Source organism: Aquarana catesbeiana, linkage group LG01, assembly GCF_042186555.1.
Source record: "Aquarana catesbeiana isolate 2022-GZ linkage group LG01, ASM4218655v1, whole genome shotgun sequence".
NCBI classification, from domain to species: Eukaryota; Metazoa; Chordata; class Amphibia; order Anura; family Ranidae; genus Aquarana; species Aquarana catesbeiana.
Window position 1 is genome coordinate 175972045 of NC_133324.1, and position 21111 is coordinate 175993155.

Genomic DNA, 21111 nt, shown 5'->3' on the forward strand with positions numbered 1-21111 from the left:
ACAAGAGATACCCAAATTGTCCACTTCTTATTAAGTGATTAAACAGTACTGACTGGCATATTCAAGGCTTTGGATATGTTTTTATATCCTTTTCCATCTTTGTAAAGTTTCATTACCTTGTTACGCAGGTCTTTTAACTGTTCTTTTCTACCTCCTCATGGCTCAGTGTCTAGCCTGCTTAGTGCATCCATGTGAGAGCTAACAAACTCATTGACTATTTATACACAGACACTAATTGTGATTTAAAAAGCCACAAATGTGGGAAATTAACCTTTGATTGCCATTTTAACCTGTGTGCCACCTTCTGTGTCTGTGCCAAGACTAAACATTCCAGGGTATGTAAACCTTTTATCAGGGCCATTTGGGTGATTTCTGTTATCTTTATGATTTAAAAAGAATCAAAAAAACTATGTGATAATAAATGGCTTCATGTGATTGCTATCCTTAAATATCATATGTCATATTTTCAATATTAATGCCGAAATTTCACAATTTCTGACAGGGTATGCAAACTTATGAGCAAAACTGTATACATGTAAAACTTATGTAGGAAGATTTGTTTCATCTCTGTGTATCATCTGAGGCTATTCACTTTACTGGGTATATGTGAGGGTTTACATCCACTTAAGGCCAGCATTAGAAAACCTTGTCCTATGTATGTTAACACTACAAAAGCACTCTTAAATGTGTCCATTGTGTACATTTTAGTAGCTAGAGAAAACAAGATCAATAAAAACAACACATAATATATATTATAATAAAATATATATACTGGCTCTGCTCTTACCAGGTTCAATAAATCCAGCTAAACAGGAGAACATGCCAGGAGGAAATCTCTTCTGCCTCCCCAAGAGACAATGGTTTCCATCAGGGTGAACAATAAGCATGATTACAACAGGATCTGTGTATATTAAAAAAAGAAAAAATAATAACAATACACCACTATTTTCAAGAATTCCTCACACTATAGATGTTTACTCCCTATTCAGTAGAAGGACTAAAGTGAGATTTGGCTGCTTGGTTAAGCAACATGTTGCTCAGATTAGTTAGGTTTGTGACTATTTCTTTGTGCAACGCCAACTTTACATTTTAATTGGCTAAATGTAAGGCAACATCGAAAACCCAGGGTATTTTCATATAATCATTAGTACAAGGCAAGGGTGAAATGTATACACACTGCCATCTACACAAAGGTGTAATCACATGCCGTTTCTGGTTTTAAGCTGAACTTCAGGCGACCAACTTAACACACAGTTAGGCTTCATGCACAAATAGCCTGTTTTGACCGCTGGCTGTGGGAAAACGCAAAATGCGTCCGGCGGTCAAAACGTTCCTATCTTGAAGGCAATTTTTCCATGTTCAGAAGAGAGTGGTTGAACCTCCTGTAACTGCAGCAGCTCCTAAACAATCCTAAAAGCCTATGTGTACATGAACAAAAAAACAAACAAACAGTCAGCGCAAAACTCAATGACTACTCACAGCAGCTGAACACTAAAGGCAAATATATAAACCCTTCAGAACTATGTAGATAAATCAGTGCAGCGCTAAATTGATAACTAAAAACAATTATTGAATCAGAATACAATAAATGAAAAGTTCATAGGTTCGTGTGTTGAAACTCATATGTAGATAGAGAGGCACACAGACGTCAATGGTGATAAAGGGTGCTTCATGTAAAAGTTTGGGGTGCTCCTTGATCCGTGCTCACACCATATGTTTAGCCAAACTGCTCACCTTGTTCATTAGACCCCTGAGCTAACAGGAAGGTCATAAGAGCTTTCACCACCCCTGGTGGTAATGGTAAACTTGTGGATGGAAGCTGGGCACCTCTCGAACTCCTGCAGATAAGCCTTTTGATTCTCCCGTAGCAACATATAATATAAAGAAACAATCTAGTGCTCTCTGTATGATTTGTATAAAGGTATCATTTAATATAAGATGGGTACTCACATAAAAAGCACTTAAACCAAGTGCTAGGGTATAAAGCATAAAAAGACTGATGACAGCAAAGCTGATAAGGTGGCCGTAGTGACATTATGTGTACATGAACACATAGACTTTTATGGAGTTGAGTTTAGGAGCTTTGGCAAAAAAACGTCAAAACTAAAGTCTTAGGATACACACATTTAAACAGTCTAATCTGCTAAAGGATTTTAATTTTGCCGAGCCACCTATGTGGTGATTCATTCAACTCTACCAGACAGCACCACCCCAGTTTGCCAACACTCTCTAGGTTAGAGTTAAAGGGTGACTCCACTTTCCTTGAAAAAAAAAAAAAAAAAGCAAATAAAAAACAATAATATGGTATATACAATTATGACACATGTCCTATTTTAACTAAATGTTATTACAAATTACCTTTCCCATTCAATCTGCAGTGCTATAATTTTCTAAAAAAATGCAATGCAATATGGCTATGGGGTTAGCACTTCCACCTAGCAGCACCGGGATCTTTGGTTTAAATCTCAACCACCACGGCACTACTTGCCTGGAGTTTGCATGTACTCTGGTTTCCTCCCACACTTCAAAGACAATCTTTATATATATATATATATATATATATATATATATACATATACATACACAATACACACACATATATGCATACATACATATATATATATATATATATATATATATATATATATATAGCCTTTCTATTTTGAACTGAATGGCTTATTTTAGCGATGAGCCGGTGAGGGTTCACATACACTTTAACACCTAGTGCAGTGCTGCTGGGCAGGGAATGATAGAGGCCAATACCAAGACAGATTCAGGTGCTCATTCTAGCTGTATATAAAAATATAATTAAATTACATTTAACAGGCACACGCAATTTTATTAACCCTTTCCTGCCTGTCGTATAGTAAAATGATGCCGGACGGGATGTGCTCTCTGTCACGGAACATCCCACACTCCGCTTGAGTGCTTCCGTCAGTATACCACTTCCTTGTAGTCTGGATACAGATTTCAGATATTCCAACCTCTCTGAGCACAAAACAAGGCGACACTTGCTTGTTGCTAACATGGACTGACTCTTTATTTGAGATCTCACACAAATATATACACAGCAGAATGACTAAAACCTAACCTAATTAACATGAGCTAATTAACTAATCCTTTTACCCAGACTAAGTGACTACGTCTCCTAGCTCATTGACTATTCAACACACATTACCATAAACATCAACACAGGGTTAATTAGAACAAACAACAATGAGTTGAATACCCTTAGAACCTGTGGTAAGCCAGACTAAACTAATTTACATTAAACACATTATAGCTGACATCAGACAGGTGAGTGGAGTTGATGACATTAGCATCTTCTCACAGTATGAGTCCCAACAGTATGACTCAGTCACTATTGCTACTATGGCAAATACAGGGTCCCCAGAGTCTGTGTGTCCTGGGGGACAAGGACCCGAAGCCAAAGTAACAACACCTCAAGGGTACCCCAAATGCCAGGGCCCATAATCTGTAGGCAAGAGGCTCACATTCAGTCCCCTCCAAAAGCCTCTATCCCGGGTGAGTCTGTCACATTTCTCCCCCATCAAAAGTTGACTAACAAGGCCCCAGACCTCCACCTGGTCTGGACATGCGTTAGTCAGGCAGAGTGAACTCACAAAGTCTGTCCGCATGATCTCCTTTCTTGGTTGCAAGGAATAGTTGACCTCAGTAGGTGTGAGGCAAAGGTCATTGACTCTCTGTCCGTCTGTCAGCGCTTCATCTGGGTGGTGTTTACCAATCCATGGCTTGGCCTGTTGCTGGGCAGAGGGGCCCACTGTCCCAGTTCCCTGAAGCTGAGAAGAAACTGTAGGTGCTAGGCAGAGGCCAGCAGTGCTCTGCTCTGTTGCCAGCGATTCAGCTGGGAGTAGCATCTCCACTACATCAGCTTGTCACTGGAGAGAGGGGCCGACTGCCCCGGCTCCCTGGGACTCCACAGTTGTTGCTGGTGCTGGGCAGAGGTTGGTAGCACTCTGCCCTGTTGCCAGCACTTCTGCTGGGGACTCTGCCTCCTCCGCTCTGGCTAACCGTTGGGGCAGGAGGCTGGCTTCCTCCACTCCCAAACTGTGTAGCTGCTATTGGGGAGGTGAGACGGTTGCTTCCTTTTCCATTCCCTCATCTGGCTGCTGGGACGACATGTCTATGGTACTGTCTCCCAGGTGTACAGATCTTTGCTGGGGAGAAAAGTCCGCTTTCTCCACCCTGGCCAACTGTTGGGGAGGGACAACACACACCTCCTCTCCCTTCTCCCCCTGTATCTGCTGCTGGGAAGTGATTGCCAGCTTCTCACCCTGAGCCTCCGAAACTGTCACAGGTGTGGGGCAAAGGTCTTAGACCCTCTGTCTGGTTGCCAGCACTTCTGCTGGGGGTTTGCTAGGTGGTGGAGTTGGAGTTGATGACATTAGCATCTTCTCACAGTATGAGTCCCAACAGTATGACTCAGTCACTATTGCTACTATGGCAAATACAGGGTCCCCAGAGTCTGTGTGTCCTGGGGGACAAGGACCCGAAGCCAAAGTAACAACACCTCAAGGGTACCCCAAATGCCAGGGCCCATAATCTGTAGGCAAGAGGCTCACATTCAGTCCCCTCCAAAAGCCTTTATCCCGGGTGAGTCTGTCACACTCTCCTTCTGGGACATCGTCATATGACGACGCCCCAGAAGCACTGCTCTTGAGAGGGCACACAGCATGGTGATAGCAGTCGCGCTATGTTCCTAGGACATGGCACGCCCCCGATCTCGGTAAACAGCTGATGACACGGCTCTTTACCCATGTGATTGGCTGTGTCCAATCACAGCCAGCCACATGTAAACAAGGAAGAGCCGTTTATCGTCTTTCCTCGGCTCACACTGACAGAGTGTGTGGCGAGGAGAGCCCATCAGCGGCATCTCCTCACAGGGAAGACCTGTATGGGTAATCAGGGCACTGATCATCAGCAGCCCCAGCAGTGCCCATCAGTGCCACCAATCAGTGCTCATTAGTGATGCCAGTCAGTGCTGCCTTTCAGTGCCCATCAGTGCCTGTTTATCAGTGCTGCCCATCATTGTCACCTATCCATGCCGCCTATCATTGCCCATCAGTGCCACCTTTCAGTGTCCATCAGTGCCACCTATCAGTGGCACCCATCAGTGCCTCCTCATCTGTGCCATTTAATCAGTGCCCTTCAATGCCACCTCATGAGTGCCCAAGAGGGCAGCCTCATCAGCACACATCGGTGAAGGCGAAAAATTACTTATTTACAAAATTTACTGACAGAAACTAAGAAAAACATTTTTTTTCAAAATTTTCGGTCTTTTTTTGTTTTTAAAAAAATAAAAAACCCAGCAGTTATTAAATACCACTAAAAGAAAGCGCTATTTGTGTGAAAAAAATGATACAAATTTCATTTGGGTATAGTGTTGCATGACCGCGCAATTGTCATTCAAAGTGTGACAGCGCTGAAAGCTGAACATTGGCCTGGGCAGGAAGGGGTAAAAGTGCCCAGTGGGCAAGTGGTTAAATTGTTTTTATATCTTCCTGGAGTTCAGCTTCAACAAATGCTAGCATGTTCTACATACACAAAGGAGGACAAGACTGTATGGGCTAGCTTCCTATAAGAGTCAAAAAGATTTATGAATACTGTAAGCGATAAGGCAAATTGTTACTGAGACAAAAGAGAAATGTCACAGGCACCAAGCAGAAAATATATAGGAGTATTAGAGCTGTGAATCTTCTACGAAATATCCAACTTTACAACAAAGTAGTAGCAAACAAGCACACGCACACACAGAATGGTCAATATTTAGCATAGAAGCACCGTAAATTTTTAGGCGTTACATATATTGAGATTTATAGCACCTCGTATACTCCGGTTGATCAACATGGCATAAGTTATATAGCGCTTTCTGACATGGGAGAATAGTGCGCTTTCTGCCTTCTAAAAATATCACCACTAGAGAGGTAATAAAAGCACAAATCACTCCAGTGCAATAATGCAATGTGACATGTAGTCAGAATTAAACAATTTATGTTTTTTTGGAACAATGCTTCCGTTTCTGTATTTCATGCTTCACTTGCTTGAAGATAATTGATCACATATCAGTATTGCATTATTACTGCAACGTTCTATGGTGAGAAGTTTGTAAGGAAAAGCATACTGACGTGTGACTTCAATTCAATGGAATTATGAATTGGAGCTTATGAAGATGCTAAAGCTGACTTTTATGTGAATTGGTGCAAAGCTTATCAGTTGGGTTGGTTTATGAAAGGAATAGAGGCTGTTTACTTAAAGTGGAATTTCATCTGAAAAGGGAAGTTCCCTTCAGCCTCCTCCTCTCCCCTCCTTTGCCATTACTGTAAACGCTTTTATTTTATTCCTGGGACCAGGTACTTATTTCTGACAGATACCCACTCCTAATTCGGCCTAGGCAAGCAGAGCGGAAGTTCGCTCCCCCCGCAGCCTCCTGGTACATGCTACACTTCCAGGAAACTGTGACCATTCCAAAGATGCGCAAACGCGGTGGGAATCACAGCCAGCTTCCTACAAGCAAGCTGGTGGCACCGCGAACCTAGAGACCAGTAAAGAACCGGCCTGCGTTTGGCACAGCTGGATCCCTGGCCTGGTAAGTGTCTGTATATTTACATTATTTGTGGCTGCTGACTTTTCATTTTTTTTTAAACCTGAACGAAGCTGCTCTTCAAAGTGAATGTAGTAAGGTGAACCTGTGTATACTTTGAATACCCAATCGCGTGCAAAGAAAATTAAGAAAACATTATTGTTGGCACATATTTGGTTAAGTGAAGTGGACAAAGCTTCACCTCAGTTACCTTGTTATTTGTAATCAGCGGATGGCAAGTGCAATGCAAGGCTCTTGCAAGCTCTTCCTCCAGCCCTTGCTACGGGCTATCAGAGAGCTGGAAGAAGTGTCAATGAACCACAAGTGAGGTGATTACTGCCCTTGTGACCCATTAAGAACTACAAGTCTGTTGTTATGGATGATATGTTTCTTTAAATGCAACTCTATGGTGCATCTCTGTTGTACTTCTTCCTGTGTGGCGTTTCCTCTTCCTGCTGGGTCATTCAGTAAACATGGATTCTGTACAGTAATGGCTTGTGCTATGTCTTTACATATATCACATCAAACATCTGTCTGCCACTGTAGATTTGTATTTTATTAAGGCCACTTTCACAATAGGGCTGCTGAGCATTAGCGGTAAAGCGCCGCTCGTCTTAGCGCCACTTTACCGGTGTTTAAGCTGAGCTTTTCGGCTGCTAGCGGGCGCTTTTAACCTTCCTAACGTCCTGCAAGTGCACTGCCCCAGTGTGAAAAGTCACACTGAAATGAATAGGAGGTGGTTTTCAGGCGCTATTTAGAGGCTATTTCTAGCGATTAAACGCCTTAAAACCGCCTCAGTGTGAAAGGGGTCTTACTCACAGACCTCTGTGAAAGAATGAAGCAGCTGTGGAACTCCATGCAGTTGCACCGATTTCAAAAGTGACAGCTGCTGCGGGGAGAAGAACTCCCACATGCAGTCATGCAGCTTTTCTCATCGCAGATAAAATGAAAATTTTAAACAAATAGTAACAAACAGTGGTAATAATTGTATGTAGCTATGAGGCTTTTGGTGCCCTTCTCTTTCTTTTAGGTTTCATGCATACGAGACCCTGTTAAACTCGCGTTCAAAGGCAGTTGGACACTTTTTTCAACTGCCCCTGAACCCATTCAGTGTTATCCTATGTGTCCATGTACACAGTCTAGTTTTTTGGCGTTTTTAGGCAGTTGCGTTTAACCTCGTTTTTCCAGAAGCAAAAAAATTATTATTACTATACAGAATTTATTTTGTATAATAATAAAAAAAAAAAATGGGTTCAGACGCAAAAGTTTTCCACGTTTCAGACGTCAAATGCGGCTAAACGCCAGTACAGCGTTTGCGTTTATAAGTGTTTTTAAAGGAACATTTTACGACCTGAATTTGGGGCCACTTGGTGCTAGGAACCCCAAATGTGTGCTAACACAGTTGGACTAACACTATAACATATCCAAATTTGGGGTTCCTAGCACCAAGTGGCCCCGAGATATGGGGCCTCAAAGTCAGGTTGGAAAATGTCATTCTCTGCTGCTGAAGTGCTTGACATTTTGCGACCCAACATTGGGGCCACGTTTTTCGGGGCCACTTGATGCTAGGAACCCCAAATTTGGATATGTTATAGTGTTAGTCCAACTGTGTTAGCATACCAAATTTGGGGTTCCTAGAACCAAGTGGTCCCGAGATACAGGGCCCCAAATTTGGGTCACAAAATGTCATTCTCTGCTCTGCAGACGCTTCTAGACGCAAACGCGGTAAAACGCGGCATGCAAACGCGGCAAAGTATGAAATTCACTCTGCAAAATGAAAGTTACTTTAGCTTCTTAATTAAAGTGCAGCAGTGATCCATTTAAATACCCAATCATCTGCTAGGTGCGATTCAAACCGTTTTTTTTTCTTTTTTTTTTTCCTTGCACATGATAGGATATGCTTTGCAAAAATAACTTTCACAGCAAGTATTATAAACTTTGGGCCATGCAGGCTTATAAAATTTCCTGCTATATACCCAAAATATCATTTTGGGTTTACATACACATATGTCCTCTGATCCCTCTTGTATTGAAATGTATTGTAACTGTACTGTCTGCTCTTATTTTGTAAAGCGCTGTACAAACTGTTGGCGCTAAATACATTCTGTATTATAATAATAATAATAATAACCTAAGAGAGAAGTGCAAGATTACCAAAAAACAATCATACTCACCTATGTGGATGCATCATCGGTCTGATGCTGCAGCTGTTCACTGCAAACTAAAAGACAGAGAACTGAGCGATCACATCATTTCTCATCACTCGGCCTTCACTGAGCAAAGATCGGTGACTATCAGTCTGCTCCTCCAGCACTCATTGGAGCACCAGGCTGGAGAGGGGTGGGAGCAGCTGGCTCAAGCTCTTAGCAATGTGCTGAGGGGCTGAGCCAGTTGTCGGTTAGGCATCTGGGTGTATCCCAACATTATAGTTGGAATCCCTGCAGAGCTTGGACTGGCTCTGTGATGTCAGCTGACAATGGGCTTTAGCACACTGTCGGCTGAATCTGGGTCACAGGAGTGCAGAATTAAGCATACTCCTGTGACCCAGAAGAGAAGTATGACCAAAAAGCTTTAGAAACACTTCTCTTTTAATGGGTTGGCATTTTATATGGGCGTAATGTTTATTCATTCACCTATTGAGGTTTGGATTTCTTTTTTATTGTGGATTATACACTAATTGTGGTGGATTTTTTGAAGTTTATTTTTTCTTCGTAGATAAGGGCTAATTTTTAAATAGCTGCCCCTTTCCCTCTCCACAAATCATAGGACAACACTTGAAATGACCCATACTGGCATTTTAAGTTTTATATGCAAACACACCGAGCGCAGTGTAAAGCCTGCAATTCCCCTATTGCAGATACGAAGAGCAATGCTTTAAAAATAATCTTTTACACCTCTCATGCAGCAGCACTAACAAGATGAGAAGTGCACTAGGCAAGCAGTTTTATAGTCAATGGGATTTACTGAAGGCAAACAGGTTGTTCACTTTGCAAGGGAATTTTCCCCAGAGCTTAGTGAATGAGGTGAAGGCATGCTGACTTCCATCATCCAATCATATGCAAGCCAAACATGTGTTTTTTTTTCTTAAAATTTTTCTTGCACATGATCAGATAGTCTTTGCAAAGTGAAACTTCACTACATTCACTAAGTTCTGGAGTAACTTCCCTTGCAACGGCCTTTTTGCATTTGGTACATCAACTCCTTTGGATATTTTTCTTTATTAAAAAAAAAAAAAACAAAAAAACAAAAAAACAAAAAAACAGCAGTACTGATGTGTTGTAAAAGCAGGTATCTAACTGTATCACTTGCCTAGCAGTACAGTGTGGCAGAGGTGTTTACACACGATTGGCTCAACGGAGTTTAAATTATTTGGCAGCTAAAACATCTAAGATGTATGCATTATGTGTATTTGGCCTATTGCCTGGGGTACAGCTTTAACATTAGATGTTATTGAAATGGATCCACAAATTAATAGGCTCCAACTGCTCCCGGATATATGATTTAAAGAGACACTGAGCTCCCGTTCACATTGACTGTGGCTTTGAAATTGTGCAACTTTATCTGAAATCGCACGATTTCAAAGCTGCATCTCTGTGCAACTTCAGGTGGGACTCTGAAGACATCTGTGCCGTTTCATGCACAGCTATCTTTTCAAGTCGTACTGGCACCAAAAGTAGTGCATGTACTACTTTTTCAAATCGGTGGGGCAGCGCAAAGTCAGAGTCGCACCAATTTAAACAGTGCCAATGCCGGCAATAGGATGCGACTTATCATGAGATTTGACCTGTCAAATTGCATGACAAGTTGCTCCAATGTAAACGGGGCTGAGGGGAATTTATCATAACTGGAGCAGATAGAATATGGAGCAGCAGTGCATGGCGACCCATCAGCTTATATCTTCTATTTTCTGAACAAGATGAAGATAAAAGCTGATGGGTTGTCATGTATAGCTGCTCCAGATCTGTCCACTCTAGTTTTGATAAGCTCCTTACACTGCTGTTGGCCAAAAAAATAAAAAATTACACTTAGAATATTCTTCTTACCTTTGACACATTTTCACTCAGTTGAGGCCCTACAGCCTTTGTCAGAATCTTCAGCATTGGAAGTGTTGGATGCCACATGCACTGGTTCCAACCACTGACTAATACCAGACAGGGGGTGGAGGCACAGTGAGCAACAGAGGATACAGGCATCCCAAAAATGTTAAATGCTGAACATTCGCTTCAACAAAATGAGGATAGAGAACAGGAGGTGCCGAAGAGGTAAGTATACAATTTTTTCTTTTACATGGGACTGGTTTTTAGGGTTCTTTTGGGTGAAGACAGTATCATGATGAATGTACAGCTAACAGTGCAAAACAACGTTTTAAAAGTATAAAAGTCCTATAACACAACACTCACTCACTCATTAATTCTTAAAATTTCTAGTGTACTATATGGGGAGTACAAACTAATATTTAAGAAATAAATTCTATACTGCATGTCTTCTAGTCCTTATGTACTTACCTACTCTTGGATAGGAGGTGTTGTGGATACCTTTCAGACTAGGGCATCCTGTTTTCAAACAAGTCCGCTTATATCCACCTTCCTCTAGAATTGTCTCCCCCCCACATGTTGGGCAGAATATGTATCGACTGTGCCAAGCAAGCACCGATCGCGCTTGTGCTAGAATCCCTAGAAAACAGAAATACAACAGCAATAAACTACATATCATGAATTTAAAGTGAACCCGGCCTTCCATTTTTAACTGTTGGACGTAAAGGCCTGCCTAAGCTTGAACAGCCCATGACTAGACCCTATCTGATATAGATTCCTTTTTTGGAGAGGTGTGACTTTCACTGACTCAAATAAGACTGCCTCACTTCCCAGTAAGGACACACTCACTGGACAGCGAAGTGGCAGTTGGTGGAGCTTAGCCATGAATTCAGACCCCGCTAACAAAGTGAGTCTAAACCAGAGAGGGGCACAGAGGAGTCTTTCTGTGAGGACTGATTCTAGGTAGGGCTCTTACTTTTGCCATTACTACTACCATTTAGTCTTTGGTGAACTGTAACCACTTCCTTACCAGGCCATAGTCAAAAGATGTCCTCGGTAGAAAGTGGAATACTGGGGTTATGTCTGAAGCAATATGCCATAACTCCAGGATTGTTTTTTTTCAGCCGGCAATTCTCTAACCGCTAAAAGTGATCCGAGCGACTGATTAGCCGCTGGATCACTTTTAGAAGTGGTGGGAGGGGTCTTTATATTGGGAAATATAAAAAGAAAAAGCAGCAAAAAAATAAAAAAATAAAAAAAAACAAAACAACAAAACTGTTTCTGGGGTTAGAAGCTATACCTCCAATCCGAGAACCAGAAAAGAAAAAGGAAGAAAAAAAACAATTCTCTCTTTTTTGTTTAATATTCTGTTTCCTCTACATTCCAAAGGATACAGGAAAACCTAATTGGAGGGGAATAGGCGAAAGCCAAAAATGAGAAGAAAAAAGGAAGAAAAATAGGAGAATCCTCCTCCAAGGGTACACCTATAGTAAAAAAAATGTTCTATATCCATGTAGTTAGGGCATAACGGCAAGCAAGAACATGCATTTGGCTAGACTTAATAGTTCTTAACCAAAATATCAGTTTTACGCATATGCATATACAGTATGCATCTTCGGAGAGCGAGGGAAAAAAAAAGAGCAGCATAAGATGTATTGTGAAGATCTATAGGCATGTACAGATAGACATCAAAGAAGAAACCTTGAAGTGTTTCACACAGAAGGAAGCTGGAAGACAGTGTTTGATGTCAAGCAGTTTATAGGACTACTATCAGACTTTAAGTGACCATTGATCCCCAAATCTCAAACTGAAGAGTCTAAGGCCCCTTTCACACTTGTGCAACTTGTCCTGCGACTTAGGACTGCAAAGTTACATTACAAGTCATACCCCATGGTTTCCAATGAGTACCATTCATATTGGTGCGACTTCAAGTTGCAGCGATTTCAAAGTAGTCCCTGCACTACTTTGGTCCTTTTTAATGCGATTTGAGTTCCATAGACCTCAAGATTACACAGGCATCACTTCAAGTTGCATCAAAATCGGGGGCAAAGTCGCACAATTTTCAGCTCACACAAGTGTAAAAGGGGCCTGACTCTAGTACAGCAAACAAATTGCTTGTGACTGAAACTGCATAAATATAATACTTTAATCTAAATCTTCAGATTCTTGTGTAAGCAGAGTCATGACTGGTTCTCTTCTTTCTAGCCATGTAAAGATGTTGTACACGAACACCTTGTTAGTCAGTAAAGTAATAAAAGATACATTTCACAGCAGAGAAATTGGGCTACAGGGGAATAACTGTCATGCTGGTCGAGTAAATCAGACATCCATTCGGGCTCTAAAAAAAAAAAATATTTATTTTCTTTGAGTATGACAGGTTGTTTAAAACAAACATTTGCTGGGTCAGTATAAAAAGAATACTGCTTTTATAAAATTAGCCCCAAGAATCTGATACTAAGGAAAACAAATCCACCTAAATTGGCTATATGCTCGTTTCATACATATCTCTATATACAAAGTGTATGTGTAGCTAAAACCTCTTTTTAGCTTTGGAGATTGGAGAGAGTACAAAGAAGTTAAAACCCCTGTCAGTTCATTTTTGCTGTCTGCGTACCCCTGGGAAAAGTTCGCCTTTGCATCTGTTCCTATAGATGCAAAAGAAAATTGGTGAAAACAATGTTTTTTTTTTTTTATGTTAGCGGTCACTAAAACAGTTGTTTCCATTGGAAAATTTTCCCTTGTTCTTTGTTTTGGTGACAGTTCTAAAATTTTGGATTTACCCTCAGTTACAGTGTCAATGGTCACCAATACAAATAAAAGAGGGACACAGACAGTAATAAAATCTTGGCAGAGAATCTAACCCTTCACTATATTATCTAAAAAAAAAAAAAAAGCCTTGTCTCGATATACACTTTGGGGTCTATTTATAAAACATTAGTTGGACACAGGATAAATTTGGGCTGTAATTTCTGTAATTGAATAATTCCTCTAGATATGATGATCTTTAGCTCCATCTAGTGTCCAAAATGTGGTACATTTTCTCATTGAGCCATTCTAAAAACTATACTTTATTTTGGCCACTAGTTGGCGCTGACATTTAATAGAATTAAAGGGGTTGTAAACCCTCGTGGTTTTTCACCTTAATGCATTCTATGCATTAAGGTGAAAAACCTTTTATAGTGTAGCTGCTCTCAGAGACCCTCTTTTACTTACCTGAACCCAGTCTTTCCAGCAACGGGGGACGAGCACACCAGCTCCAGCCGGATTGGATAGATTGATAGCAGTGCAGCCATTGGCTCCCGCTACTGTCAATCAAATCCAATGACGCCGGGGGCGGGGCCGAGTCCTGCTGTCTGTGTCAATGGACGCAGCAGCAGGACACAGGAGCACGCCCACACGCGTGCCCTGAGGGGGAGCGGCTCTCCAACGGGGCACTCGAGAAGAGGAGAAGCCAGGAACGCCGCTGAGGGACCCCAGAAGAGGAGGATAGGGGTCACTCTGTGCAAAACCAACTGCACAGAGGAGGTAAGTATGACATGTTTGTTTAAAAAAAAAAAACAGACAAACAAACCTTTAGTTACTTTCACACTGAGTCGCTATACAGGCGCTACAGCGCTAAAAATAGCTCCTGCATAGCACCTGTAAAGAGCCTCTCCTGCCTCTCCACTGTGAAAGCCCGAGTGCTTTCACACTGGAGCGGTGCGCTTGCAGGTAAAAAAGTCCTGCAAGCAGCATCTTTGCAGCGCTGTAGTTGCGGTGTGTACACCGCTCCTAAAGCACCCCTGCCCATTGAAATCAATGGGGCAGCGGTGCTTTGCGGGCTGTTTTAACCCTTTTCCAGCTGCAAGCGGGAGTTAAAAGTGCCGCAATAGTGCTGCTAAAACAACGGTAAAGCGCCGCTAAAAATCTTTGCAGCGCTGTAAGCATCTTTGCAGCGCTGTAGTTGCGGTGTGTACACTGCTCCTAAAGAACCCCTGCCCATTGAAAATCAATGGGGCAGCGGCGCTTTGCGGGCTGTTTTAACCCTTTTCCGGCTACTAGCGGGAGTTAAAAGTGCCGCGATAGTGCTGCTAAAACAACGGTAAAGCGCCGCTAAAAATAGCGACGCTTTACCGCCCGCCCCAGTGTGAAAGTAGCCTTAATCTATTACAGAAATTACAGCCAAAATTTGTACAGCTTGCACAAATGTGTGTGCCATTGGTCCAATTAATGTTTTATAAATAGACCCACATTTTAAGTTGCATATGCTCCATAAACTAGGAGTCCTGGGTGAACAGTATATCATTTTGCATTGTTTCCAACATGCCCACCCTCTCTCAGTCCAATACAGCCACCTGACTCTTGTATTTCCTATGAACGTGCCCTCCCCTTCACTCTTCTTATGTGCTTTTTATGAAATGGACATATTTGATTGGCCAGCTAAAATACCCAAGTTTACAAAATTGAAAGATGAAGGAAGTAAAAACACTGACCGCCAGGCACATCATCTCACCTGCTTCTGTACTGGTCAGCTGCAACAAGGCAGGCATTGGGGGTTGTAGGAAGTAGCAGCCTTCATACTTCCTTTCAAACTGCTCTGCAGAAATATTGTGCATATTAAGAGCAAACCAGGCAACCAGCCCATCGTCCTCTTCTGTCCCAGGCTTCTTGCCTTCCGTAGAGCATGGATTATTGACTTGTTTATCTACACCAAGAAAAATTAATGAGCCCTCATCGGGCTTTGACAGATATTCTTTCACATCTTCGTACTGTAGTCTGCAGAGCTTGATTTCTGGCTCCTGTACACTATCCTTACCCCCAATTAAAGATACCAGAGGACTCAAGTCAGAGAAAATAAGATAGATGGAACTGACGTGTGTCTGTTTGGATTTTAACCAGTTGCTGTCTGTCCGTTTCTCACTTCTTCGGTCCAAAAATGTATTGCTAAAATAATTTTCATGTTCCTCTTTGGTATTTTGTAAAAAGTTAGGCTTTGGGCCACCTTTAGAGTTTGTGAGCAAATCAACAATGTGTTTGTGACCCCAAAATTTGGCAATGTCCAATGCAGTCTGCCTGGATTTGTTCACTAATGTTCTGTCACACCTAAAGATAAATATAAAAAGGTGTTAAAACTTACTACTGAAAATGCTGTATACTACACACAAAAACACTCATACTCTAGCACAACATACTTCCCTTCCCTTCCCCATTGCTACAGTATGTTCCTCTGCTGGAGGAGAATAAAAAAAATGTATTTCCAAGTATGGAGGAGCATTTGACTCATTCCCCTTCCACTCATGTGACAGTGGTAGTGCATGGTGATGAGGGTGGGGAGAGTCTTCAGCCTTGTGTAGGCTTCTTATGCCGCAAACACACGATCGGAAATGTCGCCAGCAAAACTCCGATGAGAGCTTTTTGTTGGAAAATGCGACCACACTGGACCAATGTAACTATGTATGACATGCCGGTGTCTGAAATTCATCTTTAAAATTGAAGAATGAGAATGGCCTGTGATAATATAAAAAAATGTGGTTTACCTCGCTGAACAAATTAGAGGTGCACCAAATGGAAATTTTGGTGGCGAAACCGCAAATGCAGGATGCACTTGGCCGAAAACCGAAAATGACAGTTTATAAAACATATATACATTTTTATATAGAATTGTATTATATTCGACTTTTTAATTAATATTGTGAATTTTAATGAATATGAATTTATTGTCGCCTTTAGCGAAATTCTATGTATGTCTTCACACTGGTCTGTTGCGCTTCCATTGTGGTGTTAAAAATCTTGCTTGCTGCATTTTTGTCCAGTTAAAAAAAAAAACCACACCAAAAACGCACCTCCCCATTGAGATGCAAAGAAAACACAGCAAGAACGCATCAATAACACACCCGTGTTACGTTTTTGATGCGGTCACATGACCCAAGAAAAACACACCATAAGCATAGTAAAATCATGGTAAAGTCACGTAAAAAGCATGGTAAAGTTGCGTCAAAATCCTGGTAAAGTCTCAGCAAAATTGCATGCATTTTCTGAACCATTATCACCACCTTTTTCTCTTATTGGTAAAATGCCAATAACACCATTCTCGGCAGCCAAAAATCTGCCTAATGGCCCGTACACATGATCCGAAAATCGGACGAAAAATACCGCTTTTGACGCGATCGTACGATAATCGGATCATTAGTACAGAGCTTTCGAGAGTAGATCATGACAATTCATCCGATATTATTCGATCAGACAAGCACAAAATTTTTCCTTTTACGATACCAGATCGTACGATTTTCGTTTAGTTAGTACAGTTGTAAAATACAATACAAATACATTACAACACATGACATCACTTCCGATTTTTTTTTCTGTCGCTGCTGCTTCAGTAACATGTTAACATGAGTACGGGTGTAACATATAACATGTTACTAAAGGTGAACTTATTAACAAGATCAAAAATCTTTCCAAATGACTCATTTATGTAGTGAACATAACATTAGAAATAGTAGTGAATGTGCACAAGATCATCTCTCTCTCTCACTTCATTTAATGCAGAGGGTAGGCAATTTAAGAAAAGAAGGGTAAGGGGTTGGAATTGTTGAAATAAGAAAGGAAGAAAGGTGGGGCAGGAGTAATGATGAGAGAGTGGAAGGGAGGGAAATTCAGGGGGTAGGGGGGTGTAAAAAAAAAAAGGGGGAGCTAGTAAGAAAACAAGGGGAAGGGGGCGTTAGACCTCACGTGGTTTAAGACTACGGGCTAATTGGTCATAAACCTAACCAATACAAAATATGAACACTGATCTATCTCTTCCCCTAGCAAGTCCCATCCCCCCCATCAGTTAGAACACGTAGCAGGTAACACGGTTAACCCCTTGATCGCCCCCTAGTGTTAACCCCTTCACTGCCAATGACATTTTTACAGTAATCAAAGCATTTTTATAGCACTGATCACTGTATAAATGCCAAGGGTCCCAAAAATGTGTCAAAATTGTCCGATGTGTCCGCCATAATGTCGCAGTCACGATAAAAATCGCAGATTGCTGCCATTACTAGTAAAAAAAAATAAAATAATAAAAATGCTATAAATCTATCGCCTATTTAGTAGACACTATAACTTTTGCGCAAACCAATCAATATACGCTTATTGCGATTTTTATTACCAAAAATATGTAGAAGAATACACATTGGCCTAAACTGAGAAAAAAATTGCTTAAAAAAAAAAAAAAAAAGGGGGATATTTATTATAGTACAAAAAAAGTAAAAAGTACAAAATATTGTGTTTTTTTCAAAATTGTCGCTCTTTTTTTGTTTATAGCGCAAAAACCGCAGAGATGATCAAATATCACCAAAAGAAAGCTCTTTGCCTGGGTGCAGTGTCGCACGAACGTGCAATTGTCAGTTATAGCGACGCAGTGCTGAATTGCAAAAACTGGCCCAGTCATTCAGCAGCCAAATCTTCCGGGGCTGAAGTGGTTAAACAGCTCATTTTGGACAAGTTGGTCCAAACAAATTATTTACTTTGTAATACATTCCGGCAGCTGTCAGTGCTGTATAAACTGTATGTAGCATCAGCTATATAGAGTATACAGTGCTGTGTTCCTGCAGCAGTATGGGCACTTCCTGACCCATTTCTGGAAGAAAATAGAGTTAGGCTGAGCGCTGCTCAGGCACTAACAGGAAGCTTTGTATTTTATCAATGGGTACAAGGCTACCTCTAAATGGCTGAGGTGGAGATTGTGATGTCATCTGCTTGCTTTTCCACCTTGACCAGAGGAAGCCTTGTATTCATTCACAAAAAAAGAAAGACTTCCTGTGAATGGCAGCACTCAACCTAACTTGATTTTGCTCCAGCAGCACGCTGAGTCTCTGTACTGCAGCTGGAACATAGCTGTATGCTCTATGTAGCTGATGCAGAGCTGACAGCAGCCACAATTATTAGTAAATGAGATAGCTCAGCTTGTCCCAAACAAACTATTTAACCATTTTAGATGGCTATAGGATGGCTCTCTTGTTGTGGGACAGCGTCCATGGATGTTCTCCCAGAACACGCCTTCAGCGTACCCCCCGGGGCACGCATCGGGTGCGCTCTGTGACAGTTGTGTCCTTTGGACACAGCTGATCACAGATCAAGGTAAAGGGCCAATCACAGCAGCCCTTTACCATGTGATCAGCTGTGTCCAATCACAGCTGATCGCATGTAAACAAACTTGCCGGTTATCTGCATTCCTTCCTGTGAAGTGCTGTCATAGTGCTGACAGGGCACATTTACACTGATAATCAGTGGCCTAATTATCAGTGCAGCCCCAACAGTGCCCATCAGTGCCTCCTCATCAGTGCAGCCTCAACAGGGCACATCATTGAAGAAGCAAAAAAATTAAAAAACCCAGTGGAGATTAAATACTACCAAAAGAAAGCTCTATCTATCTAAAAAAAAAAAAGATAAAACTTTTGGGTACAGTGTTGCATGACCACGCAAATGTCATTCAAAGTGCAATAACTCTTAAAGTTGAAAATTAGCCTGGGCAGGAAGTGGGTGAAAATGCCCATTATTGAGGTGGTTAAAGTGATAGCAAAGCCGGAGGCTTTAGGATTTTACTAGCAAGGTCTCGTTTTTTCTGAGAAAGCACATAAATCGTGATCTGGGTTGCTTCCACGTTGCTGGTGCACATGCTCTCGCTCTGTTTAGTAGGTGAATGAGTAGGGAATCCCCATAATTTTTAGAGAATACTATTGTGATTTGTAAATTTAATTGGACACTGACAGTTTTGTAGATGAGTCCAGTGACTTTTAGTCAGAAAGATTTCAACCTACTCGTTCTCTTCGTTCCTCTCAAGACCTCCTGCTCTCTAGCTCCCTCGTCACCTCCTCTGATGCTTGCCTCCAGGACTTTTGCTAAACCTCTCCAATCCTATGGAATGCCCTACCCCAATCCGTCCGCTTATCTCCTACTTTATTAGCTTTTAGACGATTCCTGAAAACCCTTCTCTTCAGAGAAGCCTACCCTACCCACACCTAACAACTGTATTTTCATTTTTTCCATCAGCTTATCCCCCACAGTTATTACCTTTTGTTTCCACTTGACCCTCCCTTCTAGATTGTAAGCTCTAACGAGCAGGGCCCTCTGATTCCTCCTGTATTGATTTGTATTGTAAGTGTACTGTCTGCCCTCATGTTGTAAAGCGCTGCGCAAACTGTTTGCACTATATAAATCCTGTATAATAATAATAATAATAATCTGGACATTACTAAAATATGTGAAGAAGTGTACCTGGGAATTGACTGCATCTCCAATATGCACTTGAAGAGGTGGAGAACATTTTCTGAAGAATGGTAGAGACTCTGTACCATCTGGTTAATATCTTGTAATCAGCCTAGTGCCTTGTTTGAGATAAAGATTTGTGGGCAAAGTATAAAATATGGTTGCCTTGGTGCGGGGTAAACATTGTAGCCAGATCTAGCTCCCATTGTAGTAATAAAAGATGGGGGGGGGGGGGGAGACTGGTCTGAGGGGTGACCATCCTAATCAGCTTTGAAATAGTGTGACAGGCTTGGGTATTAAAGGATAAGCTCAGCTTTTGTAACATGTTACACCATATTTAGGGTGTTATATGTAACATGTTAGTGTGCAGCACTAGCACTAGTTCTCAATCAACTACAAGAACGCTGATGAGCACCCTCATAGTTCATTGACTCTACCTGCACTTCAGTAACTGTCTGCCCATACATCAGGTATGGGCATATAACTGTACTCAGTGTACTCAGTGATTGGAGACTGCAGTGTAAAAAAATAATTTTAATTTTTAACCTGAAGAAAAAGCATGTGCATGTATTAGGTTGTTTTTTTTTTTTTTTACAAAAGGTGAACTATGAATTGGTATAATTAGTTCTAATAAATTCTAGCAATATAAAAAGTGTATTGACCCGTACACACGATAGGATTTTCCGACAACAAATGTTGGATGTGAGCTTGTTGGCTGAAAGTCTGACCATGTGTGTATGCTCCATCGAACATTTGTTGTTGGACTAGCGGGTTCTCAAATTTTCCGCCAACAAAACGTTGTTGTCGGAATTTCCGATCGTGTGTACACAAGTCCGACACACAAAAGTTCACGCATGCTCGGAATCAAGCAGAAGGAGCCGCACTGGCTATTGAACTTCCTTTTTCTCGGCTCGTCGTATGTCTTGTACGTCACCGCGTTCTCACGTTCATAATTGTTGGCCAACATTTGTGTGACCGTGTGTATGCAAGACAAGTTGGCGCCAACAACCTTCGGACAAAATTCCACGGTTTTGTTGTCGGAAAGTCCGATCGTGTGTACGGGGCATTTGAGGAAAATAATAAAAAGAAATTACATTTCTGCATTAATTGCAAATTTTCCCATATTTCCTCTCTTTTAAAATGCTGAAAGTACATGACCTGGTGATGTGCAAGAAATCCAGTGTGCTCCTAACTTTTTGTTTGAGCTGACAACATAGTACTGCATTAATATCCCAAGCAGTGTTG

At 41.4% G+C, this 21111-nt stretch overlaps 1 protein-coding gene across 4 annotated transcripts in view; it reads right to left on the minus strand.

Moving 5' to 3' along the window:
- NUDT12 (nudix hydrolase 12) overlaps positions 1-21111 on the minus strand; it is a 50986-nt gene that overhangs the window by 12229 nt on the left and 17646 nt on the right. For all 4 annotated transcript variants that reach the window (XM_073624581.1, XM_073624579.1, XM_073624582.1 and 1 more), the window contains 3 exons: positions 15128-15717; positions 11107-11274; positions 788-901 (listed from right to left, as the gene is read on the minus strand). In XM_073624581.1, coding sequence (XP_073480682.1) covers positions 788-901; positions 11107-11274; positions 15128-15717 — 872 coding nt within the window. The remainder of the gene's footprint in view (positions 1-787; positions 902-11106; positions 11275-15127; positions 15718-21111) is intronic.